General features: G+C 39.2%; 2 protein-coding genes across 6 annotated transcripts in view; one reads left to right on the top strand and one right to left on the bottom strand.

The window, feature by feature from the left end:
- LOC110613561 overlaps nt 1-8778 on the top strand; it is a 33566-nt gene extending 24788 nt beyond the window's left edge. The window contains exons 8-12 of one of the 3 annotated variants that reach the window (XM_043955815.1): nt 7088-7157; nt 7628-7806; nt 8195-8261; nt 8363-8494; nt 8543-8778. In XM_043955815.1, coding sequence (XP_043811750.1) covers nt 7088-7157; nt 7628-7806; nt 8195-8261; nt 8363-8494; nt 8543-8577 — 483 coding nt within the window. In that variant the 3' untranslated portion in view covers nt 8578-8778. Of the gene's footprint in view, nt 1-7087; nt 7158-7627; nt 7807-8194; nt 8262-8362 lie in introns of all 3 variants that reach the window. The other 2 variants (XM_021754761.2, XM_021754758.2) reach the window with 2 other exon arrangements.
- Nucleotides 8749-22522, bottom strand: LOC110613559 (ATPase family AAA domain-containing protein At1g05910). Of its 3 annotated transcripts, none has more exons than XM_021754754.2 (11): nt 22365-22522; nt 20676-20950; nt 16020-16121; nt 14022-15845; nt 13762-13950; nt 12895-13037; nt 11427-11672; nt 10589-10775; nt 10104-10169; nt 9777-10017; nt 8749-9295 (listed from the first exon to the last, which is right to left on the bottom strand). In XM_021754754.2, the coding sequence occupies exons 2-11, from the start codon at nt 20898-20900 to the stop codon at nt 8910-8912; spliced, it is 3609 nt and encodes a 1202-aa protein (XP_021610446.1). In that variant the 5' UTR covers nt 20901-20950; nt 22365-22522; the 3' UTR covers nt 8749-8909. The 3 variants fall into 3 exon arrangements, with proteins under 3 accessions (XP_021610446.1, XP_021610449.1, XP_021610447.1); XM_021754757.2 differs by having other exon boundaries at nt 8749-9283; XM_021754755.2 differs by having other exon boundaries at nt 20676-20955; nt 22365-22486.
- Between the last annotated feature and the right edge of the window lie 367 nt (nt 22523-22889).

Below are 22889 nucleotides of genomic sequence, written 5' to 3'. Positions count from 1 at the left end.
ATTCAACTGGGACTACAGCCTCTGTGCCATAAGCAAGTGCAAACGGGGTTTCTTGAGTGGGCGCTCTGGGAGTGGTTCGGAGTGCCCATAGAGTGCTATTGAGTTCTTCTGCCCAATTCTCCTTTGCGCCATCCAGCCGTTTCTTTAATCCTTGAAGGATAGCTCTATTAGTGACTTCCGTTTGGCCGTTAGTCTGAGGGTGAGCCACGGAGGAGAACTTATGCCATATGCCCATGTTCGTCGTAAAGGCTCTGAAAGTGCTGCAGTCAAACTGTCTGCCGTTGTCTGAGATAAGTACTCTTGGAATGCCAAATCTGCAGATGATATGTCCCCATACGAAATCTATCATCTTGCGAGCTGTGATTGTGGCTATTGCTTCTGCCTCTGGCCATTTCGAGAAATATTCCACAGCCACCACTACGAATTTCCTTTGCCCTGTAGTCTTGGGGAAAGGTCCCAGGATGTCAATTCCCCATTGTGAGAAAGGCCATGGACTGGATATGCTTGCTTGAGGAGTGGCAGGGGTCCTGATGGCATTGGCAAATCTTTGACATACGTCACACCTCCGGACAAACTCTTCTGCTTCTTTTTTAACAGTGGGCCAGTAGTATCCTTGCCTGAATATTTTGTTAGCTAATGTCCCTGCTCCCTCGTGAGTCCCACATAGGCCTCTATGTATTTCCTCCATTACCTTTGCAGCTTCTTCCGGGCTCACGCACCGGAGCCATGGGCTGGACTTCCCTTTTCTGTATAAAGTTCCCCTTATTACTTGGTAATTGGCAGCTCGAGCTGCTATCTTTTTGGCTTCAACTTTATCTTCGGGGAGTTCGCCCTTTTCCAAGTATCTCAGGTATGGAGTCATCCAGGTTGGGCTCTGCTCCACCTGCAATACTGTGTTTGTCTTCTTGAAAGCAGGTGTGCTGACATGCTGTATGTATACTTCATCAGGGAGTTGCTCTAACTCTTCTTTGGTCAGTCGACTAAGCAGGTCTGCCTCCTCATTTTCATCTCGAGGTATCCTCTGAAATCTGGTAATAACTCCTCGGCTCGTGAGGTCGGCTTCCACAGTTTTTACTTTATCAAGATAACTCTGCATGATGGGATCTCTGGCCTGATATACTCCCGTCACCTGGTTGATCACCAGCTGAGAGTCACTATTTACTTCGAGGTCGGTTACCCCTATTTCCAAAGCTACCAACATTCCGTTCACCAAGGCTTCATATTCGGCCACATTATTAGAAGCTTTGAATTCTAGCCGTAAGGCATAACACACTTTAAAGCCCTCCGGCCCCTTAAGTATTATCCCAGCGCCACTGCCCTCAGAGCCTGACGCTCCGTCTACATATAGCTTCCAGCTGGACTCTTGGGAAGGCTCTCCCTCTCCTTCTTTTCTTGGTATCTCCGAGGATGATCCTTCCTTCTCCTCGTTGAATGAGCATTCTGCTATGAAGTCAGCCAGCGCTTGAGATTTTATAGCTGTCCGAGGTCGGTATTCCAGACAGTAAGGGCTGATTTCCACGGACCATGCTAACATCCGTCCTGAAGTTTCCGGCCTACGTAGGATCTTCTTTAAAGGTTGGTCCGTCATCACAACTCCTTGGTGGCCTTCCAGATAAACTTTGAATTTCCGGACTGCTAACAACAAGGCATACGCCAATTTTTCTATGTTTGAATACCTGACTTCGGTATCTCTGAGCACCTTGCTGACGTAGAAGATAGGCTTCTGCTCTCCTTCTTCCATCCTTACTAGCACTGCGCTGACTGCTTGCTCTGAGACTGCCAAGTATATCAGGAGTTCTTCCCCTTTTATGGGGCTGCTGAGCACGTGAGGCGAGCTGAGGTATTCCTTAAGCTCTGTGAAGGCTTTTTGGCAGTCTTCTGTCCATTCAAAATTCGGGACCTTCCTCAATTTTTTGAAGAATGGCAAACACTTTTCTGCCGACCTTGACATAAATTGGTGAAGGGCCACTACTCTCCCGGTTAATCTCTGGACGTCCCTTACACAGGTCGGCTCTGGCATATTCAATATGGCCTCCACCTTCTCCGGATTGGGCTCAATGCCTTTTCCACTCACCATGTATCCCAAGAACTTTCCTCCCCTGATGAAGAAAGCACACTTTGCTGGATTCAACTTCATCCTGTATTGATCTAACACCCCAAATATCTCCCTTAAATCCGTTATGTGCTGTTGAAAAGTTGAACTTTTAACCACCATGTCATCCACATACACTTCTACATTCCTGCCGATCTGGTTCTTAAAGATTCTATTCATTAATCGTTGGTAAGTTGCCCCGGCGTTTCTTAATCCGAAGGGCATAGCTCTGTAGCAGTAAGTCCCGTCTTCAGTTATAAATGAGGTCTTCTCCTCATCCGTCTTTTCCATTGGGATTTGGTGGTAACCAGACATAGCATCCAAAGAAGACATATAATCAAAACCGGCCGTTGAGTCGACCATCTTATTAATATCGGGGAGGGGGTAACAATCTTTAGGGCAGGCCTTATTCAGGTCGGTAAAATCTATACACATCCTGTATTTGCCATTGGCTTTTTTGACTAACACAGGATTTGCCAACCACTGTGGGTACATAACCTCCCTAATAAAGCCTGCCTCTTCTAGCTTCTGCACTTCTTCCTGGGTAGCCTGCTGCTTCTCTCTTCCCACTACTCTCTTCTTTTGCTTTACTGGTCTGGCCTCGGGGAGGACATTCAATCGGTGTGTCATCACTTTGGGGTCAATTCCCGGCATGTCTGAGGGCTTCCATGCGAAGGTCGGCGAGTGACTTCGGATCAGGGTCATGGCTTCACCTTTTTGTTCTTTGGTGAGGCCGGCATTGAGACTGAAGACCTTACTCGCTTCTTCTTCTGATAGGGAGAAGGTCTCCAGCTTTCCAACGGGCTCTGTCCAGGCTTCCTTTGTCTCATCCCTGACCTCCAAAACTTCCGAATCAAGCGCTTCTCCGGTTGAGTTCGGTTCCGTCACTGTGGCCAAGTATACTGCCCTTGCTTCTTCCTGGCTGCCCCGGACCATTCCCACCCCTTCTTCCGTTGGGAACTTGAGTGCCAGATACCTGATGCTAGTGATAGCTTCAAAGTTGAACAACGCCGGCCTCCCCAAAATCGCATTGTAGCTCAGTGGGAGTTTGACCACCAAAAACACCTCATGACGGGTGCGAGCTCTGGGTGTTTCTCCCAAGGTAAGGGCCAGCTTCACCTTCCCTTCTACAAGTACCGGTGCTCCTCCGATCCCTTTGATGGGTGACTGGTCCCGAACCAGCTGTTCCTCTGGGATTCCCATCTGCTGGAAAACCCGATATGGCAATAAGTTGACCTTACTCCCATCATCCACCAGAACCTTCTTCACCCGAAAATTATGAATGACTGCTTCAATGACAAGCGCGTCATCATGGGGCATCTGAATGCCCTGTGCATCCTCCGAAGAGAAAGCGATGGTCATGGGAGAGTGTTCAACGATCTGCATCACCTCGCCATTGCTGGTCTCCCCTTCCCGGTTTCTCTTCTTTCCTCGACGGTTCATCCGTCCTCCAGTTCCTCCAACAATCATATTAATGGTCCCACTGGACCCATCATTCACTGGTCCAGCTCCAGTTCTCCTGGGCATCTGGGCTGCCAGACCGGGTTGAGGCCTCTGTCCCTCCGGTTTCTTCAGAAAATTTTTGAGATGCCCCCTTTTTATCAATCTTTCAATCTCCGCGATTAACTGAAAACAGTTATTTGTATCGTGGCCATGCGTCCGGTGGTACTGACAATACTTGTCAGGATTCCTCTGATCTGCTTCTGACTTCAAAAGTTTGGGCCACTGGAGAAACTCCTTATCCTGGACAGCCATGAGCACCTCGGCTCTGGACGCATTTAATGGGGTCGGTTTCTCCGGGACCCAAGGAGGGAGCACTCGTGGTTCATGAGCCCTGGGAGGAGGGGGAGGTCTTTGATCCCTTCTTTCCCAGGCCTGCTTGTAGGGCTCAGGCCTCTTTCCATGCTTCTTCTCGTGTTTCTCCGGTCTCCCCTCCTCCGGGGCTTTCTCTTTTCCTGCCACCCCTTTGGCAAATCTACTCGTTACTAAGGCGTCATCCTGCCTTATATACTTTTCCGCCCTCTTCATTAACTCGGCCAGTGAGGTCAGAGGTTTCCTGCTCAGAGAACCAAAGAACTCGGCAGAGGTTGTTCCCTTTTGCATGGCCTCTACCGCCCTTCCTTCATCAAGCTCGGGAATCTGCAGGGCCTCCGTATTGAAACGGGCGACATACTCTCTGAGGGATTCACCAGCTTTTTGTCTTACTGTTTCCAGATAGCTCGTCTTCCTATCTGCTGGCACCCCGGCTACGAACCGGCTAATGAAGCGAGTGGCAAGATCTCTGAAACTTTTAATGCTTCCGGCCTCCAGGCTGTTGAACCATGCCCTCGCTGGTCCCGAGAGCGTTGTTGGGAACACCTTGCACATCAGAGCATCTGACAGAGTTTGCAACTCCATGAAGGTCTTATAGTTCATGACATGCTCTCTCGGGTTACCAGCCCCATTATAGGCCGCCATAGGCGGCATCATAAACTTTTTGCGAACGGTCTCCTGTTGCATTAACTTTGAGAAGGGAGAAGAAGTAGGCAAGGAGGTTTGACTCTGATCTTTCTTACCTAACTCGGCTAGGAGCTGCTCCTTCAACCTTTTCAGCTTTTGGTTCATTTTCTCGTCTTCCGGGCTGGATCTTTTGCCCAAACTACATTCTTCCTCCTCTGTTTCAGTTCCCGTTTCCCTGGTTGTTTCAACAGAATAGCCGTTCACCTCTTCATTTTCTATCAACTCTCTTGCCCTTCTCCCATGGATTCGGGCCTCCGGTTCTTCCTCCTCTCCGGCATCGTGGTTGTTAGTTTGGAGGCGGGCAGAGGTAGGTTGGGGTTCATCGGTTCTGGGTTCCTCCACTACTGGGAGTGCGTTTACCGGGGTGCTGAGTCCCCTTTGTTGCATTATCTGCCCCAACCAGTGAGCAGTGGTTTGTAGCTGGAGAGCCATGGTTTGAATGTCTTGGTTAGACAGGGTCATGGTGGGAGTATTCCCTACCAAGCTTGGCGAGGGATTAAGAGAAATAGGTGTTTGGTTATTCAACGTTGTAGGGCTAGAAAAGTAGAACTGCTGCCCATCTTGGGCAGAGCTCAGGTCATTTGGAATATTAAGGTTACTTTCTTGGTGGTTTGCCATCGTGGATCTCAGTGGGTTTTGAAAGTGAAAACTCCGGTGATGAAAAGATCTCCTTCGTTTCCCACAGACGGCGCCAATTGATGATCTGAGATCCAATAGAATAGGGTTTTACAAGGGTTTTGTATTACTGAATAAGGCCTAAGTTTCCTGAGGAGGGGACTCCTCTTTTATACATTGTCTTGCTTGCTGGTGACGTGTAAAGGTCTCTCCAGGATTGGGCCACGCGTCTCTGCCATGCGGATTCGGAGGTACTAGGGTATCAGCCGCCTGCTCCATGCGTAACGGCCTCTGATTCTCCTCGTGCGTACGTTCGAGCGGATCTGCCAGGCTGTCTGGTGAATATTATTCCGGATCCTGGGCTGGGTTGAGAGTTGGGCCGGATGCTAAGCCTGAGTGAAGAGGGCCTGCTTCGTGCGGGCCGGGCCGGCTTGAGTGAGGAGGAGAGGTCGAGCCCGGCCTTGAAGGTTGGATGAGCCAGGCTTGTTATGTATATCAGGTGTGTGGGCCTCTACGTCATGGGCCTTGGGCTGTGGTCAAGCCCCTGGTCCGGGGTGAAGGAATCCAGCGGTCATCAGATGGTAATTAGCAATAGCATTGTTTCAAGTCTTAGTCGAGCCTTTGAACCAAATAGAGGGTGATGGGTCAAAAGTTCACCCGGGGGACTGAAATGCAATTAAATTAATTTAAATTAACATTATACGAATACAGAATTTTAGTCAAGTTGTATTCAAATGATCTAACGAATAAAATATATTAAAATAATGATCTTTTTTTATTAATGCTTACAAGTAATTGTTAAATTGTTGTCAAATTTTAAAATAATAAATTTTACTTTTGCAAATTATTTAAAGAACTTTATATCTTTAAAATTAATAATATTGTATCTTTTTCTTAATATTTCATTTTATAATACAATGTCTAATGGAAGAAATAATTAGAACGAAGTTTTAAATCACAATTTATTTTATTTGTATTGATTTGACTCCATATTCGGGATAAACAAACAAGAATACAAGGAAAAAAATAAAGATTATCAGAAATGCACAAAACAGTTGATAAAATCCCATATATGTGAAAAAATCCTCTTAAGTAGTGGTAATTCCTTAATTGTCTTTGGTTCAAGAAAAAACGTAGGGCTTATGAAGTTTGAAGAGAAAAAGCCAAAAAAAAAAAAGAGAAGGGAAAATTAATTAAATTAAATAATAAGGGTACTTTGGTCTTTTCACAGTTTTTTAACGGCAAAATTGAATAAAGGTTGATAGAAAGACCTTTGTGCTGATGAAAATAAAAGGTAAGGATATTTTAATGAGTTTGTAAAAATGCAAGGATTAACTTGTAAATAATGGTAATATCCATGGACTAAATTATAAATCTCCTAAAAATTTTAAATCCAAGTTGAGATTTAATTATAATGTGGAAGGTGACTCATCTCACTTAATGATAAAAAAAGTCAGAAAGTCAGGTGGCATGCCCCTTAAGATCGGGCACATGTTCCACATTATGAATTCAAAATCTAGATAAATTTTTTTAAAATTTTAAAATTTTGGTCAATTGTGCCGAAATTGAAACTAGTGGATTAAATTGCAAAAGATTGAAAAGGTTTGAATTTTTTGTGCTATTAGGCCTTGACAATACTCGGTTAAGTTATTAAGTCATAGTCCAACGTGTGAATCAATTGTTGTTTGGAACCTATTTGCAAGTTATATGTATATACTTGGTTGAATAATTGAAAAGGGTGATTGTTCATGAATTTTAAGAACTGAATTATAAAATTATATATATTTATTCTTAGTAATTTAAATTTTGTGTTTGCATATTTCACACCATCCTTGGCTTAACTTCTTCCTGTGCACGTTAAATGTTTGAATATATATGCAGTGTTTTCAGCTGCGTGACATACAAGATCAGATTGCACAGTGTGATAAAAGTATGCAGACAATTTTGAATGGTATGGTTTGGTTTCTCTCTCTTTATTTGATTCATCCTTTTCCCTTATGTATAATGGACAAATCAGAACCTTGAGAATTATACTGACTTAAAACTTTTGATTTGCCTTCTGATTCATCCCTATAACTCGGGTTCCAATTAATGTCATATCGTGAAGGATTCTGATAGGAAATAAGAAACGAAATCCATTTTGTGGAGAAAGAATGAAATGTCTCCATGACTTGTCTCTTTCATTTTGCTTTTCATTTCAGTCCAGTCACATTGCTCATAGGCAGATTTTATGTGCTTATAATCATATTGGGGGCATTATCTACGTGCACTTACTGGACGGATCAAGCACACACAGCAGTTTAACAGCTCCATCAGTTTTCTTTTAATTCATTTTGTCCTTACTTTCATGAGGTTTCAACCTTTCAGTCCGGTTTAAAGACAACCTGAAGTTGTATTTTTCCCTTTCTGATCTAATAATAGGCGATGAAGGTGATTTGGCTGTGAAGTTAGAATCCCTTATAGAATGCTGTAACGATGTATCCTTGAGAAGTCTTGGCCAAGAATCTACTTATCAACATGGCAAGGACAAATCCCCACCTAAATTTATCGACAGAAAGAGTTTGCCTGCCGATATATCCAATACGCCAAATCCTTCTCAGGCAAGTGTTTGCTTCTTTACTTTCTTTGCTTGTGGTAAAAACTCTCAAACTATATCAACCATTGGAGTGCTATACATGGTCAATAGTTCTAGGAATGTCACTATTGATTCTCTGTACTTAATTGTTCTTTCATGATGGTATTCTTGCGTCTGTATATTGGGGACCAACTGTTAATCCTAGACATTAGGTGCACAATTCATAGGGCAGGTGGTAGTTTGTGGATTTACTGCATATGATGGCTTACCTAATTAGCGTGTGAATCTGGAAAGAAAGAAAAAACTAAACTAATGAACTTCTAGTAGAATCTTCATAATTCTTCATTAACATGTCTTTATCGCACTTTCGTTGTCTTGAAACATGGCAAATTAAGTCGTATGTTCACCTGCAGGAATTGGATGATTTATGTTACCAAAACAATTGGATATTACCAACTTACCGTGTGACTGCAATAGATGGTAAGTAGTAATTCAATCCTTGATTGTTGGACTATTGAAAGCCTTGTTAGCCTATAACCATTGAATTCGACTTAAAGCTAGTGTGGTTATTGTCTTTGAAGGTGGATTCCAGGCCAATGTAATTTTGAAAGGGATAGATTTTGAGCATTCAAGTGATGGCGAGTTGCATCCCCATCCACATGAAGCAAGAGATTCAGCTGCTGCACTGATGTTGGTCAAATTGCGTAATGAACCAAACATAGTCCGGCAGTAAAATTGACTTTAGTCGAATTTCCTTGAACCTAACATGGAATCCCGACAGCTGGATTGCAATTGAAGATTAGTATCAGTTTTAGAGTTAACAAAGATTTTAGCATATTTTGATGTTTCTCCCAACCCCCTTCAGAGGAAAAATAGAAATTGGGGGAAAGGAAAATAGATAGGAATGCTACACATGTATATAACTAGTCCTTTGACCTGCTCGTTATAACAGACTTAAATTTCTTTCTTTATGGAAATGCCAAAGACTTTGAGAGGAGATGGAGCTACTTTTTTCACTCAATAACTTTTGCATTGAAAAGAAAATCCCGACTTTACATCAACTAACTGCAAGATTCCCTTTTTTTTATCTAAGAAATTTAAAAAAGGAAAAGAAAAAAGATATCTAGTTCAGAAATTTGACTCGTCCTCGGCAAATTTCACCAAAAACTTCAAAATTGAGTGCTTGGGGTCGTCTTCAATTTTCTCTTTGTCCTTGGTTTCAAAGACGCCCTTCATTATACGGGTGTAAAGCCTCTCAAGCTGTGGAATGCCATAATTTTCTGTGCGGTCCACAAATAGCTGCTTCACATACTGGATTTTGCTTGATATTTCGGCATCCAACATAGTAGCATCTTGGGATCCACTTGGTTCAGTATGAACAGAAGCTTCTCTGGAGGTTTCCAGCCTATTGGGTTCAGCAGCTGGGGATTCTGGCCTTTCAGGATCTGTTTCATTTGCTACTGTCTCTACCTGTACTGCATCTTGATGCCTGGATTTTTCTTCTGCCATCAAAGCTACCATCATTAAAAGCATAATGCCATTAAGAGGTGATATTATTCATCCCAAAGAAAAAAGGGGAAAAAAAAGGAGAAAATTATAGCTTAATTGATGCAGTAACCAAGATGGATCCAGTAACTGTTTGCCAGTTCCGACTGCAGGGCCTATTCATAGTTTAACAGTGTATATTCTGTGTTCCTAAAAAGAATTGGCCTATATCATGAAACAGCCAAAGGAAATTACATAACAGTACAGTAACAGCCACCTCTAACTAAGAAACTGGCACATCTTTTATCTGGAGGTGGCTTGCTGACAGGGATTTCTAAATTTTGGAGCAGTATTGTAAATTAATTCAGAATACTGCACCAACAAGACACTACCGATTTCGAGATTTAAGACGTGTATGTTTATATCACTAGGAAACTTGAACAGCATTAGCAACATGAACGTTTTTCTTCTACATAAAAAACCAAATACCAAAGTAATGAACAACCATACCTGAATCAACGTTTTTCTTCTGCCTTTTCAAAGCCTCGTAGCTTTGATCCAGATTAACCTCTGGCTGTACATTACGTAGTCGGGCACTTGCTCTGGTAACAGCTGCCAGCTGCACAACAGGGGTTGACGGGAAAATAGATCCCCCTAAATCATCTGGTACATGAACTGGACCCCCTTGGGCAGCAATCTTGTCACAGTATGCAACGAGTGCTGGGTCCATCTGGGACAGCATTCCATGTACCTGAAAAAAAATGACAGATTTGCGTTAGACCCTAAGAGGAAGGTGGAAGGTACAAGGGTAGGAAAGAAAAGAACAAAAGAACCCACTGCATCCCGAAGCTCATATGCCCTACTAACAATCCTGGCACCATTGTAATCGTCTCCATTATACATCTGAAATTGAGAGAGAAGAAAGGTCAGCTTGGAATCCAGTCCATATCCAGATCTTTGAATGCAACATAACAAGAGAATATGAGATGGATGGTTAATGTACAGGTGATATCACAGACGCCCTAAGAAAATTGCGAAAGTACTGGTACAAGCATGCATTATAAACGTAAAAGGCAGCATATATTCTATGCAGTATCAGCATAGATATACATCCTAGCCTAGATTCCCACCCCTTGGATATGGTTGCTACCAATTTTGCACTATCCAGACTAAAATGATAATTGAAAGAATTAAATAGAATTATAAACGCTAGCAATTTTAACTTGAACATATCTCATTGTGTATTGATGCATAATCATAACTACGATAGAAATGGAATAATAGGTTCAGTTAGAAGGGAAAAAACACACTAATGGACAAACCTTTGCATTGGTCACGATTAGATCAATATCTTGCAAGAATGCTGAGCATGTAATATACTGACCGCAGTCAACACGCTGCAGCAGAGTAGCCAAGTCCATAGGATTCTGGATTATGGTGCGATAATTTGGAGCATCCTCATCTGTGACAGGATAATGGAAGGCACTAAACCGTTTATCATACAATATCCTGCAAAAAAAGAAGACAAATCAATTTGTCATTTCCTATCAGTTGTTTTGCTGTTTAAACACATTATTGTTTACCAATAAAATTATGTGAACTTGACAGTATTCTATATTTATTTGTTAGTCCAAAGAATTTGGTCGTTACTTGGTTCTAACTCATCAAGTTAACTACAGGCACCTGCTTCCATTGCTTAACAAGGAAAAGAGATTGACCAACATGTTGCACATTCTACTGCAGTACTGCTAATAATCAAAATATCAAAATCAGGACATTGAAATTACTTCACTCTGTATGGTTGTGTTTATTTCAAAATACTACTTCCTGAACATCAAATCTGAATCTTCCCTCCCTTTAGCCTACATTTGGATTAATGTACTTGGAGAATAGAAGCATGCTCAATGACATCATCTATTTGATTTCTAGATTAAAAAGAAAAGATGAAACATACTGAATTAACATGCCATATGTCTATTTCATAATTTAAAGTACAGTCCTAATATGAAAATGCCACATGATTAGAGGCACCAAAAATTGTTGTTGAATGCCAGGAGGCAAGTTACAATTTATTATGTAATTACAAGGTTGGACAAGGTCCAGATATTATGAAAAAAAATATTCAAGGAACAGAGTAGAGCAAACTAAAGGTCATCTTACCGATTGCAAACATCTCTGAGGCACATACGCATTCGGCGAAGGGCATGCTGCTCAGCTTCTACCTTGGCTTTTAACTCTGAGGCCTTTGGGCCACTTGCCACTTTTGGTACCTTGGGAAGATCAGGAAGGGACACTGATTCTTTGGATTTCTCTGTTATACCCACTAACAAGACTGACAAGGCAGCTTCAATTAAATGGTTAAAAAACAAAGATCTTTCTTCAGTTGTCGGTAGGTCCACTTGATAGCTGAAAATAAAAGTAAATCTCTTACTATATATACACTATTTTTTTTATAAAAAAAAATTATAGCTACAAATACATTAAAGAACAAATTCTACAAATTTATTAGAATCAAGTTTTGAATGGCAAAAACAAAATACCATTAATGTGAAGCAACATAATGTTTGGAATTTAAATTTCAAATAGACCTTAGTCAAGATTGATGCAGATGAGTAGAAATTCAAAAACCCAAGAAACTTAGAGTTATGATTCAGATGTAATAATGGGTTTCCTTGGGATAGTACATAATTTTTTCTAGTTCTTATTTGTATGTCTAATTTAAATATGTTAGCTGCTGGTCCATTAGTTTCAAGGTTATTTCATAATTTCCAGATTTGCTGGAGAAGTTGTCCTGATACCTTTAGAAATCTTTATCTTTAATTTTAAGTATAGTTAGCATCCATGTAGATTTGGGATAATAATGTTGTTATAGTTCTCCTTGGTGCAAATCCCTTGGAGATTTAGATTTAGTTTTGGATTTCAATATCTTGAAAAACTAGTATTAATGGAAGTCTACAAATACCTATGATTGCATTGCTTATACTTAGTTTTGTTACTGAACAAATACAAAGAGCAAAATTCTTTGAATTGTGCAATGCAATTCTAACCCAGGGGTGATTACCAGGGAAGTTTAGGTGTGAAGCCTACGCCCTTATTTTACTGTTTGCGTGTTATTATTCGCAACTCCTAATTTGCATTTCGGGTTTAGTTTTGCTTCTCAATCCCCTTCTTATAAAACCCTAATTGACCACCTACAGTCTCATTCTAGGTTTCAAACAACTTAAATCCAGCTCAATATTCAGTTCTGTGAGCAATCCTATGTCAGAGATGCTCTAAATGCCCACTAAAGTATTTTTAAGGTATTTAAGCTTGCATTAGATGGTTTTCCATGCCTTAACATGACATTTTTCACCCATAGTATAGGATTATCTGTATAGGATCCAACTTAATCTCACAAGTTATAAGAAAGTAAATGTGTCGTTATTTGGAAAAAATGGAAAAGAAAAATGCCATCATAAGACTTCCAGAAGCAGAATGCCACAGACAATATATGATCTTATGATGTTTAATTAAAAAAGTAAGATTTTTCAATAAAATGCAAGATTTGTCCTTGCAAATGAGATTTACGGACAATCAAATTATGCATCCGAAAGTGCAATTAGCAGTTGTTTCAAAACACAAGACATACATGGAACGTTGCGCAAATACTGGAGGTGGCTGCGTATCAGGGACATTGGGTTGTTCTGTGTTAGTTCCGAGCAATAGAATTGGCAAATCGGATGGCAATTCTTCCAATAGAGTCAATAGAACAGCCCTGAGCTGTTCATGTGCCTGAAATATCAGGGTTAATGAACTCAGATTATACAGCACAAGGACATCATTGATTTTAAATATATTGGATCAGCAACATGTTACTAGAAGCAACAGAACAGAGTCACAAAATTCAAGCATTCTTGGTCAACTGCATTAAATCAGATCAGACACAATAAAAGTTGGGGGAAGGAGACCAAAAATGTACATATTTAGACAAATTTACAGTTAGTGTCAATTATTTGAAAATGCATTATATGGACTATTAAGTCATATATCAAATTATCAATTACAATTGTATCAAATCTAAAATTTCATTCTAGCTGATAATGTGGCCATTGAACTAATAATATATATCAAGGAAGCTTTTATTGATATAATAGAGTTCATATTAGGTTAAAAATATTATTCAAGTAGGACCATTAAGATAATAAGACTTATCAACTAACTTTCTTTTTTCTTTATATCTAATGGAGTTCATATCAAGTCAAACATGGTTCTCATTTAAGCCTAATGGAGTAATATGGCTTTAAGAAATATTATTTTAATGGACATTTCATGATCTGAAAAGGAACGCTAGGGTTTGAATCCAAATGTAAATGATACATAAACTATGGCCATAAAAATGCATTTCCAAAGAATTGGCCACAATAATAAATTTTGCCAAAGTTCATGCTCTTTTAGATAATTAACATGTTCTCCCCTCCCCACATAAGAAAAATAAATAAATAGATAAAGAGCTTACATTATCCCACCAAAGATTTAAGTGGGGTATATAAAGGACTGAAGGTGTTGTCCTTCTCGCTTCACCAAATATATGTACCAATGCTTCCTCTGGTGTCTTTGCACTAGGATCTGAAAGAAGAGATGGAAGTCCAAGAGAATGAACAGGAAATTTTTCCAGTTCATGTAAAATTGCAGGCCCAAGATGATCCTGTTAAACTATTTCAGTAAGTATATTTAGTTTGAGGTTCCTATAATGACCAGAGATTTCAAGATAATTACCAGGCCAGAACCTTCAGCACCAGACAGCAAAAGCCGTGGCCTGTACACAAGAGGAATTGCAGACCCATAAGATAGCATAGAAAGCTTCGTAAATTCTGATGACACTGCAAGGGGGGGAAATATATCGGAAATACAATTCATGACTTTCTGGAGATGTCTTTGCAAACATGGTGCAATTACTAAAGACAATGGCCTAGAATGCACAACAGCACCCCTGTGAGCAGCAGGGGTAATTGTGGACATGGCCTCAATAAAATGATACTTTTCAACCTTGACCGAGTCAACATCAATCAGAAACTTATCGTCACTTGTATACACTTGTGGATATTTTTCACGAAAAGCACGGATGGCAGCTTCAGTGCATAGGGCCTTTAAATCAGCACCACAATACCCAACACAACTAGCTGCAAGTTCCAATTTTAGTTCTTTTGAAGGAGGTTGCTTCCATTTTCGAGTGTGAATGTCTAGTATTTCAGCACGTGCTTCACAACCAGGCAAAGGAAAGTTAAATTCACGATCAAAACGACCAGGGCGACGCAAAGCTCCATCAATGGCATCGACTCTGTTGGTTGCTCCAATCAAAACAACTTGTCCACGAGAATCTAGACCATCCATCAAAGCAAGCAAAGTGGAAACAATAGAATTGTGTATCTGCTCTTGTTTGCTTGACCTCACTGGAGCAAGTCCATCTATTTCATCAAAAAAGATTATGGAAGGCTGGTTCCTTTGTGCCTCCTCAAAAAGCAATTTCAGTTGTCTTTCAGCCTCACCCACCCATTTGCTAAGTACATCAGCACCCTTACGCATGTAAAAACTAACCTTCTGACCAGCTTTTGAAGCAGCACAAGCTAATGCTCTGGCAATCAATGTTTTGCCAGTGCCAGGAGGACCACATAACAATACTCCCCTTGGTGGGGTGATATGGTAGCTGGCAAAGAAATCGGGATATAGCAGGGGGAAAAATACCATCTCCTTCAAAGCATCAATGTATTCTGAAAGCCCACCTATCTCATCAAAACTTACACTCTCATCAACTTGTAAAGGTTGAATATCTGCCCCTCCCTTAGAGCTTGGCCCAGCAGTTTGAATCCCAGAAGTTAATGTAGGAATAGAATCACCCTGATGACCCCAACCAGATGCAGCCACATTCAATCCCCATGCTGTAGTCCCATGGACATCTAGTCCCCCAAAGAGCCAAGGTGGACCAGATCTGCTCCCTCCTCGAGACCAAGGAATAGCAGGTCCCTGGTCCAGCTCATCCACAAGCAGGGAATCATCAGAATCTTCAGCTCTAGTCATACGATGACGCTTGTGAACTCGTGATCCACCCTTCCTTACATCCCTATTAACCCTAGTCCCTAATCCTTGATGCAATACCCTCCTCGGAGATCGTGGTCTTTGCTTTCCTTCTTCCATAGAAAGCCTACGGACATCAGCACGATTTCGGAGATCATATCTCCTCCTTCCTTCCTGTTCTTCCTCTTCACCTTCTTCATCATCACCATCTTCCTCTCCTTCATCTTCACCCTCTCCATCACCCTCATCCTCAGCCTCATCATCATTCTGACCATCATCTGCATCATTATCATCAAGTTCATTCCCATTTTCAGTTTCATCCTCAACAACCTTCTCAAAAGTTTCATGTTCATCACCAGATTCTAAATTCAATTGTTCTCTTGCAACTGTTTTTGAACCACGCGGTCGTAATCCTTCACGTCGAGGGGTTGATCTGGTATTCACAATCTTCTTAAACTTTGGAGATGATAACTCATCCTGACTGACATTATTATCAATTCGGTTCCTCAAGGTTCGATAAGTTGGTTTCTGAAAATAAAGTTAACCAAAGCATTACATAAAAGGAAAGGTACACAACAAATCAAGAGACAGACCAGCTATTTTCCATTTGTTACAGTGTTTGTGCTGAAACACATTAAAGCCGAGAGACAATTTTATTAATCCTTATAAAAACCACATGCATTCGTGAGTATAGTTCCTCACCATCAAGTCTTCATCTTCTGATCCCGAACTGTCTGTATAATCTTCAAGATTTACAGAAATCCTCCTCTTTCTGGTAGAGCGTCGAAGATTGGTTGCCACTGACTGTCATGAATGAGAAAGCAGCACATAGCTTAGAATGCTTAACCCAGAGGACAAAGGGAATGGACTTTTGAATTTAATCAACAGAGAAAAAATACACACCTGAAAAATGTAATATCAACAAAATCTACATAGTTGTCTATCTAGGAAACTAAAATATTTCTCTTCATGGAGACTAAACCAGATAATAAGACATTTAATCCAAGAATAGGTGCGCTTTGTAACAGTAAAATTCAAAGATGTTAATTTTCTGCTCTTTATAGTTGTCTAACCAGGAAACTGAAATATTTGTCTTGATGGAGACTAAGCCAGATAAATAAGATATTTTGATCTACGAATAGGTGCCCTTGAAAACAATCTAAAGATCAAAGATGTTAATTTTCTACTCCTTTTTCATATATATATGCATTACAATATCAGGGACAATTTGGCAATTTTTTTTGCTCCAATAGATTGGCCTTTTGCAGTGGCAGAGCTAGCACATTTTAATCTGAGGGGGCCATAGGCAAAAAAATTAATACATAAAAGTAACAATTCTTATAAAAACAAATAAATAAATATACACAGAGAAGGGAAACAAAAATCTATTATATAGCATAAAAAAATTCAAAAAACACTTTTCATGATTCCCTTATTTTTCGCCCAATTATATATCTATGTTCTATAACTTCTGTTTTATAGAGGTGCTTTTTATGGCTAATACTGTACCAGAAAAACATTAAAAAATAAAATAACTTGAGGGAGATCAAATGAACCAAGACTCTGTAAGTGTTTCAAACTTCATCTATGCATCACAGGAAAATGAGAAGAAAAATTTTCAATTATTTTAGGGGGAAGGGGGCATGGCCCTCTCCTTCCACCATGTAGCTCTGTGATTGGCCTTTTAACACTTGAAACTTAATCTTATTCTTGAGGGGCCCTAATCTCCAACCTAAGAATGGTAATTCAACCAAAAACCAAATGATCATATTAGGGTACATCCTTGTACAATGAAATGTACAGAAAATTATCAAACACAACAAAAAAACACAATACTCATTTGAACTTCATAATGGAGAATGCCTAGCAGAAGAATACAAATGTTTAAATGTGTCCTTACAAGATAGGCAAAGATCATGATTCGGACTCAAAGGTTGCCTACATGGAGGTATGTGCTTGAAATGCAATATTCTGAACATGAAATGCATATTTGTGGTACAAAATTAACACCATCACTGAATCATGCATATGACAAAGCATGAAAATCCAAACCATGCACACATGATAACTATTGATGAAGCTAAGGAATTCAAGAAATACATAGCCAGATACTCAAGAAGCTTAGTATTATGGTTCAGTTCTAATATAGAGTCTACAAAGGAAATTAAAGAGCGCTTTCTAGTTCTTTTAGAATTTTACATGTGTCTGTTTAAATATATTAGTTGGTGATCCTTTATTTAAGTCATTGTTTTTTTTTCCACTTCACAATTGTTGGAAAGATCTGGATCTCTTAGGAGTCTTTATGTAGTCCTTGTTGATTAATGATTACTTTTTGGGATTACCAAAAGGCTATGGTTCATTTTTATTATCCAAACCTGAAAGGTTAAGGATTACACTTCAAGGTTAAGGATTATGATAGCAGGCTGGATAACAGATCAGGTATTGGATCAGAAGAGTCCAGGACAGGCCCAAGACCCTTAAGAGTTTACTACCGTGAGAAAGTGAGAAAGTTGGCCCAGGGAAGAGAAAACAGAATCTTCTGGAATTGGCACAGCTGTATTAACCTTTAGAGAGGTTCCCGGAGATATTTGTGCATGAGAGCTGTAGGGTTTTATTGTGTATAAATAAGGGTATTGTAGGGGAAACAGAGCATCTTTTGTCTTCTTAAGAATTTACAGCATAGCTGTGGGCTAGTTATTCTAGTTCAGGATATTTTCTCCAGGGAATCATTTTATTGCTATCCTTCTTGTTAAAATCTTGAAAGAGATAGTGAAGTTATATGAAAGTTGTGCTGGTGGCATTCAGCTTAGGTCCCAGCATTATTTCCTAGAGGTTCTTTACTGGTTATTCTGCTCCGATTTTTGGGATTTACGTTTCAACTCTCTAACAGATTACTTTTACCAAGTCCATATATGCCTGAATTTATAATGTTGTTGGGCAGTTATGATCAATCAATATTCTATCAATTATGCTTCAATTGTGTGATGCAATCCAACCCTAGGTGTAATGCCAATGAAAACTTGGCATAATTCTAAGTCACTTTAGGTATGAAGCCTAAATTATTCTATTGTTCATTTTGCCTAATTTAGTCCCGCAAATGTCCAAAATCTACTTGTACTAATTTAGTTCCCAAACCTATACTTTTCTAAACTTTCATCTTACTGTTCAGAGCCTACAAGTCTTCTATTCTAGTTCATTTTTCCTTCTTAGCTCCATTTCACAAACCCTAAAGTCTCCTAAATTTCTGCTCATTTAGCCTTCACAAGGCCTTGAATTTGAACACTAACTCTAAAACTAACAACTTATCCTCAATCAGTTTGGGACCAGAGCTTCAGGATCCTAGAAGTTTATGCTTTGTCTTTTCAACTATGCCGATGAATGTAAAACTAAATTCAAATTTCATTTCATCTCCACAAGAAGTAAGAGTGACAACTAGTCAAATTCTTTCTTAAAAAGCATGGAATAGAGCTAGTCAAGATCCCGAAACTGGACCTAGACATGATAGGGATAGTTTCAACCAAAGATATACAACAAACAATGTTGATATGAGAGATAGAGGTTCCTACTTTTGAAGTTTGTTGGATCCTACTTTATTTTGTGATTAGTTGAATTCTATTGAATCATGCATTGCAACTATAGCATGGAGGAAGATCAAGAAGTGAGGTTTGCAAAGATGAAATTCACTAGAGTAGCAAAAATATGGTGGTAACAAAAAGACTAAACCAGCCATCAACTGTTATGTGGCAAAAGATGTAAGCTAAGTTATATATGTATCTCTCAGCCAAAATATTAGGAAAATATTACCATAGGACGTATACCTTTAAAGGGGCAATATGCCAATTGCTTGATATTATGAAGAGTCAAGCATTCGAAGTCGAGCAACAAAAGGAACAACACTAGAATTTGATTGTAATCTACCAATTTCTGGGTTCAAAATTACGACTTTGAAAATACATGTATATATATAAAAAAAATACAACTTCTCCAAAACCAAAAGCATAAGCGAGATTGCATGCAGGAAGTTTTGGATGGCATGCTAAATATGTGATACACCTAGATGAGCCTCACCAGCAACTAACAAAGGTGGAAGAAAAGAGGCAACAACTAGAAGAGCCTAAGCATCATGACTATAAGCTAGAACAGAAACCAAACAAGCTAGAATCACTATATCAAAAACTTCAACAACAAAACCTGCTCCATCAAAAGGAGATTGAGCATCAATAAAGAAATTCTCTGCCAAGAATGCTATTCAACAAAATATATAAGGAACAAAGGGGTTTGGATTCATTGTTCAAGATGTCGAAGAAGATAGATATGTTGCTTGAAGCTAATGTTCAAAATTATGGATTTTATTATTCCAACTAAGTTCATTAGCAAATCCAAAGGCAGTTTCACATGTTTCTATTCTTGTAGGCAACCAAGAAGGCAACATTGTCAATTACGATATTTTCACTTTTGCTACTTGGACAGTTCAAAGTTCGAGGTTGAGTTCTTTCCAACTTAGAGAGAATGATGTAGCCATGGAATACTGGAACATGATCAAATACTCAGGAAGCTTAAGATTACGGTCCAATTTTAATATAATTTGTAAAGGTATTGGGAAATATAGAGTTCCTTCTAGTTCTTCTAGAGTTTTACTCAATTGTCTATTTAAATATATTAGCTGTTATTAGTCCTTATTTAAGTTACAGAGAATTTCATAAATTTCATAGTTGCTTGAAAGTTGTAGATTCCAATAGGAGTCTTTCTTTAGAGTCCTTATTGGTTAATGACTTTTTGCTTTACCTAAAGGTTAATGCTTACCTTTAGAGTCCAAATTCCTAAAGGTTAATGATTACTTTTTAAATCATAATTACCCAAGTTTGTAATGTTTTGGACAATTTTGACCAATACATTTTCTGGCAATTATGCTTGGACTTCTGTCACGCAGTTCAAGTGTTCAACCCTATGTTTGATACCTACAAAACCTTGGGTGATATGCCTAAGGAAGATTAGCTGTGATGCCATTCCATTGTTCACTTTACCTAATTCAGATCTGCAAACAGCTCCCAAAACCCTGCTTCTAGTACTAATTTTACAATACACTTCTAAATCTTTTATTTATGGTTCACTACCCAGAAATCTTCTCTTCTTATTAATTTCTCTTCTCAGTTCCATCCTCTCACTAAATTCCTGCCCATTTTAGGATTCACAAAGCCTCAAATTTCAATATTAATTTTATGACCTGCAGACTATCTTGCATCAACTACAAGTCCTAAATTGGCAGGAAAGGTCATTTAAACCAGCAACATAAGTTACTTTTCATCAAAGTTCATAATAGAAAAAGGGAAATGTGGGAAAACAAATGGAGGCACTTACATTATTATTTGGGCTCCGTGTTGGCCGATTTGATGGACACAACATCTTAGCAATTCGAGAAGCAGCTGTCCTTGTCTTAGTTTTACCTTTCCTGCTCCGGATGATGGTGGGAGTGTAATACAAGTATGTTCGACTAAAAACTTTCGGCCTCCTACGGAGCCTATCACTTGTTCGTACTGGCCTTGCAACAGGCCCATCTCCTTGACCAGAACGCTTTGGATACATGTGCAAATTATAGCTTCAATGATTATTCTCTTCCATGCAACTTGAAACGCCTAACCTCCCATTCAGAGAAACAAGAACGCAAGTTTCAGCCTCAAATCAACAACAAAGCATCTCTATAACACTCCAAACTTAACCTCTTAGACTAATCCTAATAAGCAATACAGAGGAGGATCATGCAATAGTCACTTTTCTTTTCATTTTAACTTACTCTAGGTTTGAAACATGAAAAAGAAATGTTTCTAAGGAAAACGCGGAATCAAACAAAGTTTCACACTAATTACAACATGATTTTTCCTAAGGAGTTCAATGTCCTAAAAACAAGAACAATTATTAGTCAGCTGTGATATAACACTAGAAAATCCATAGCAGCAATATTTCCAAGAGAAGAATAGATGTATTGATGAAGCTCAAAAGGAATATAGTTAAGCTCGAAATGCAGACATCTTTAAAAAAAGAAATAACCTCTAAAGCCCTAAATTTTAAAAGCAAAGAATAAGTGCATCCAAGTTTCCAACAATAGGTGGATGGAAGCTCAGAAACAGAACATTTCAAGTATCAGATAAGAAGTTGGTAAGCAAAAGCAGTGCCACCTCTAGCATGATCGCAGTTGAGGTAGCCAGGATTCCAAGGAATAGTAACTTCAATATGCAATGCATATGCTTGTATAAGCATAAGCTCACATAAAAACATACACAAATGTGTATATGCTTTTAAAGTCGTCCTAACCTTGCTATAACAAGCTTTAGGTTATTTCCATCAATGGGAACTACCAATAATCTGGTAATCATAACATCATACTTGGCACTTAAAAGTTCAAGTTCTATTTTTCTATTCAAGGTTGGCTCCTTTAGAACATTCCACTCTAATGCTTAATAACTTGCACTATTTTCATACACACACACGCATACACAAATTATATACCACTCCCACCCCAAAAAAGGATAAATATCCAAAACAAAATGCACGAACAAGGACAGGCAAAGAAGCCTCCGCACCCCCAATACGTGGTCAACACAACATGTACTCCCTAATTTTGTTCTTCGGTTATCCTTGTGCTGTACCACACTTGCAAAAGAATATATGACAAAGATATACATGTAAGCATTTAGAAATTGCAGCTAATGCAAGCCCTAAAAGTTGGGAGTAACATCTCAATCAATTTAAACGAACCTCTCAGCTCTTATCAGAGAAACATACATCAATAACTCAAAAATCACAGATTTAAGATAAACAGGATTAATGCATGCAGCCCAAAAAGAATTTTACAGCTCTGGAATTGAACAAAAGCAATGTCACAGATACAGACTCTTCAAATATCACTTTCAAAACATTCCTAACAATCGCTCTCTGCATTTCACTTCGGATTAACAAAATTCTTCAAACTTCCATTAATTAGAAGCGAAAGAGGGCAAAAAAAATAAATAAAAAATAAATAAATAAATTAACTGGAAGACAGAGATTTACCTGATCAGAGATCTAGCTACACAGATAGAGCGAGCAATCCGAGCTTAAGAACATAAATTTCCCAGCAAGAGAGAGAGATAGAGAGAAATAGAGAGAGTCTAAAACCCCAGGCCTGGTTTTGCAGAGCACTTTGTCATTTATAAAAACCTAATATACAAGGACCCGAGTTTCATTCTGAGTCCAGACTCAGTGAGTCATTTAGTTTTACATTGGGCACGAGTCACGACATGTGCTCAAATTTTATATTGACCGGGACCCACTTGCTTCTTGGTCCCGTTATTATTTACTACGTGTCTTTATATTTAAGAGAATCTTCGTGCAAACGTATACTGGCCACTAGGGATTTGCCACGTCATCAAACGATCAAGTTTATTGACGTGTTAATTTTTACGCATGATGTGGGGTCTGATGATTGGCTAGTTCTGATTGAATGCTTGTATGCTACCACACATAATGCTGGCCTTTTAAATCTTTTTAGTATCATAATTATTTTTTTTAACAAACTGAAATTTATTCTGCATAATT

This window comes from Manihot esculenta, chromosome 4 (assembly GCF_001659605.2).
Source record: "Manihot esculenta cultivar AM560-2 chromosome 4, M.esculenta_v8, whole genome shotgun sequence".
Lineage (NCBI taxonomy): Eukaryota > Viridiplantae > Streptophyta > Magnoliopsida > Malpighiales > Euphorbiaceae > Manihot > Manihot esculenta.
This window is presented reverse-complemented; position numbering and strand designations above follow the sequence as displayed.

Coding starts and splice junctions, on each gene's coding strand:
- LOC110613559 (XM_021754754.2), bottom strand. CDS start 20,900: ATGTATCCAAAGCGTTCTGGTCAAGGAGATGGGCCTGTTGCAAGGCCA. Junction 15,846..16,019: donor CAGAAGATGAAGACTTGATG/GTGAGGAACTAT, acceptor CTTTATTTTCAG/AAACCAACTTATCGAACCTT. Junction 10,018..10,103: donor CATATGAGCTTCGGGATGCA/GTGGGTTCTTTT, acceptor ATTTTTTTTCAG/GTACATGGAATGCTGTCCCA.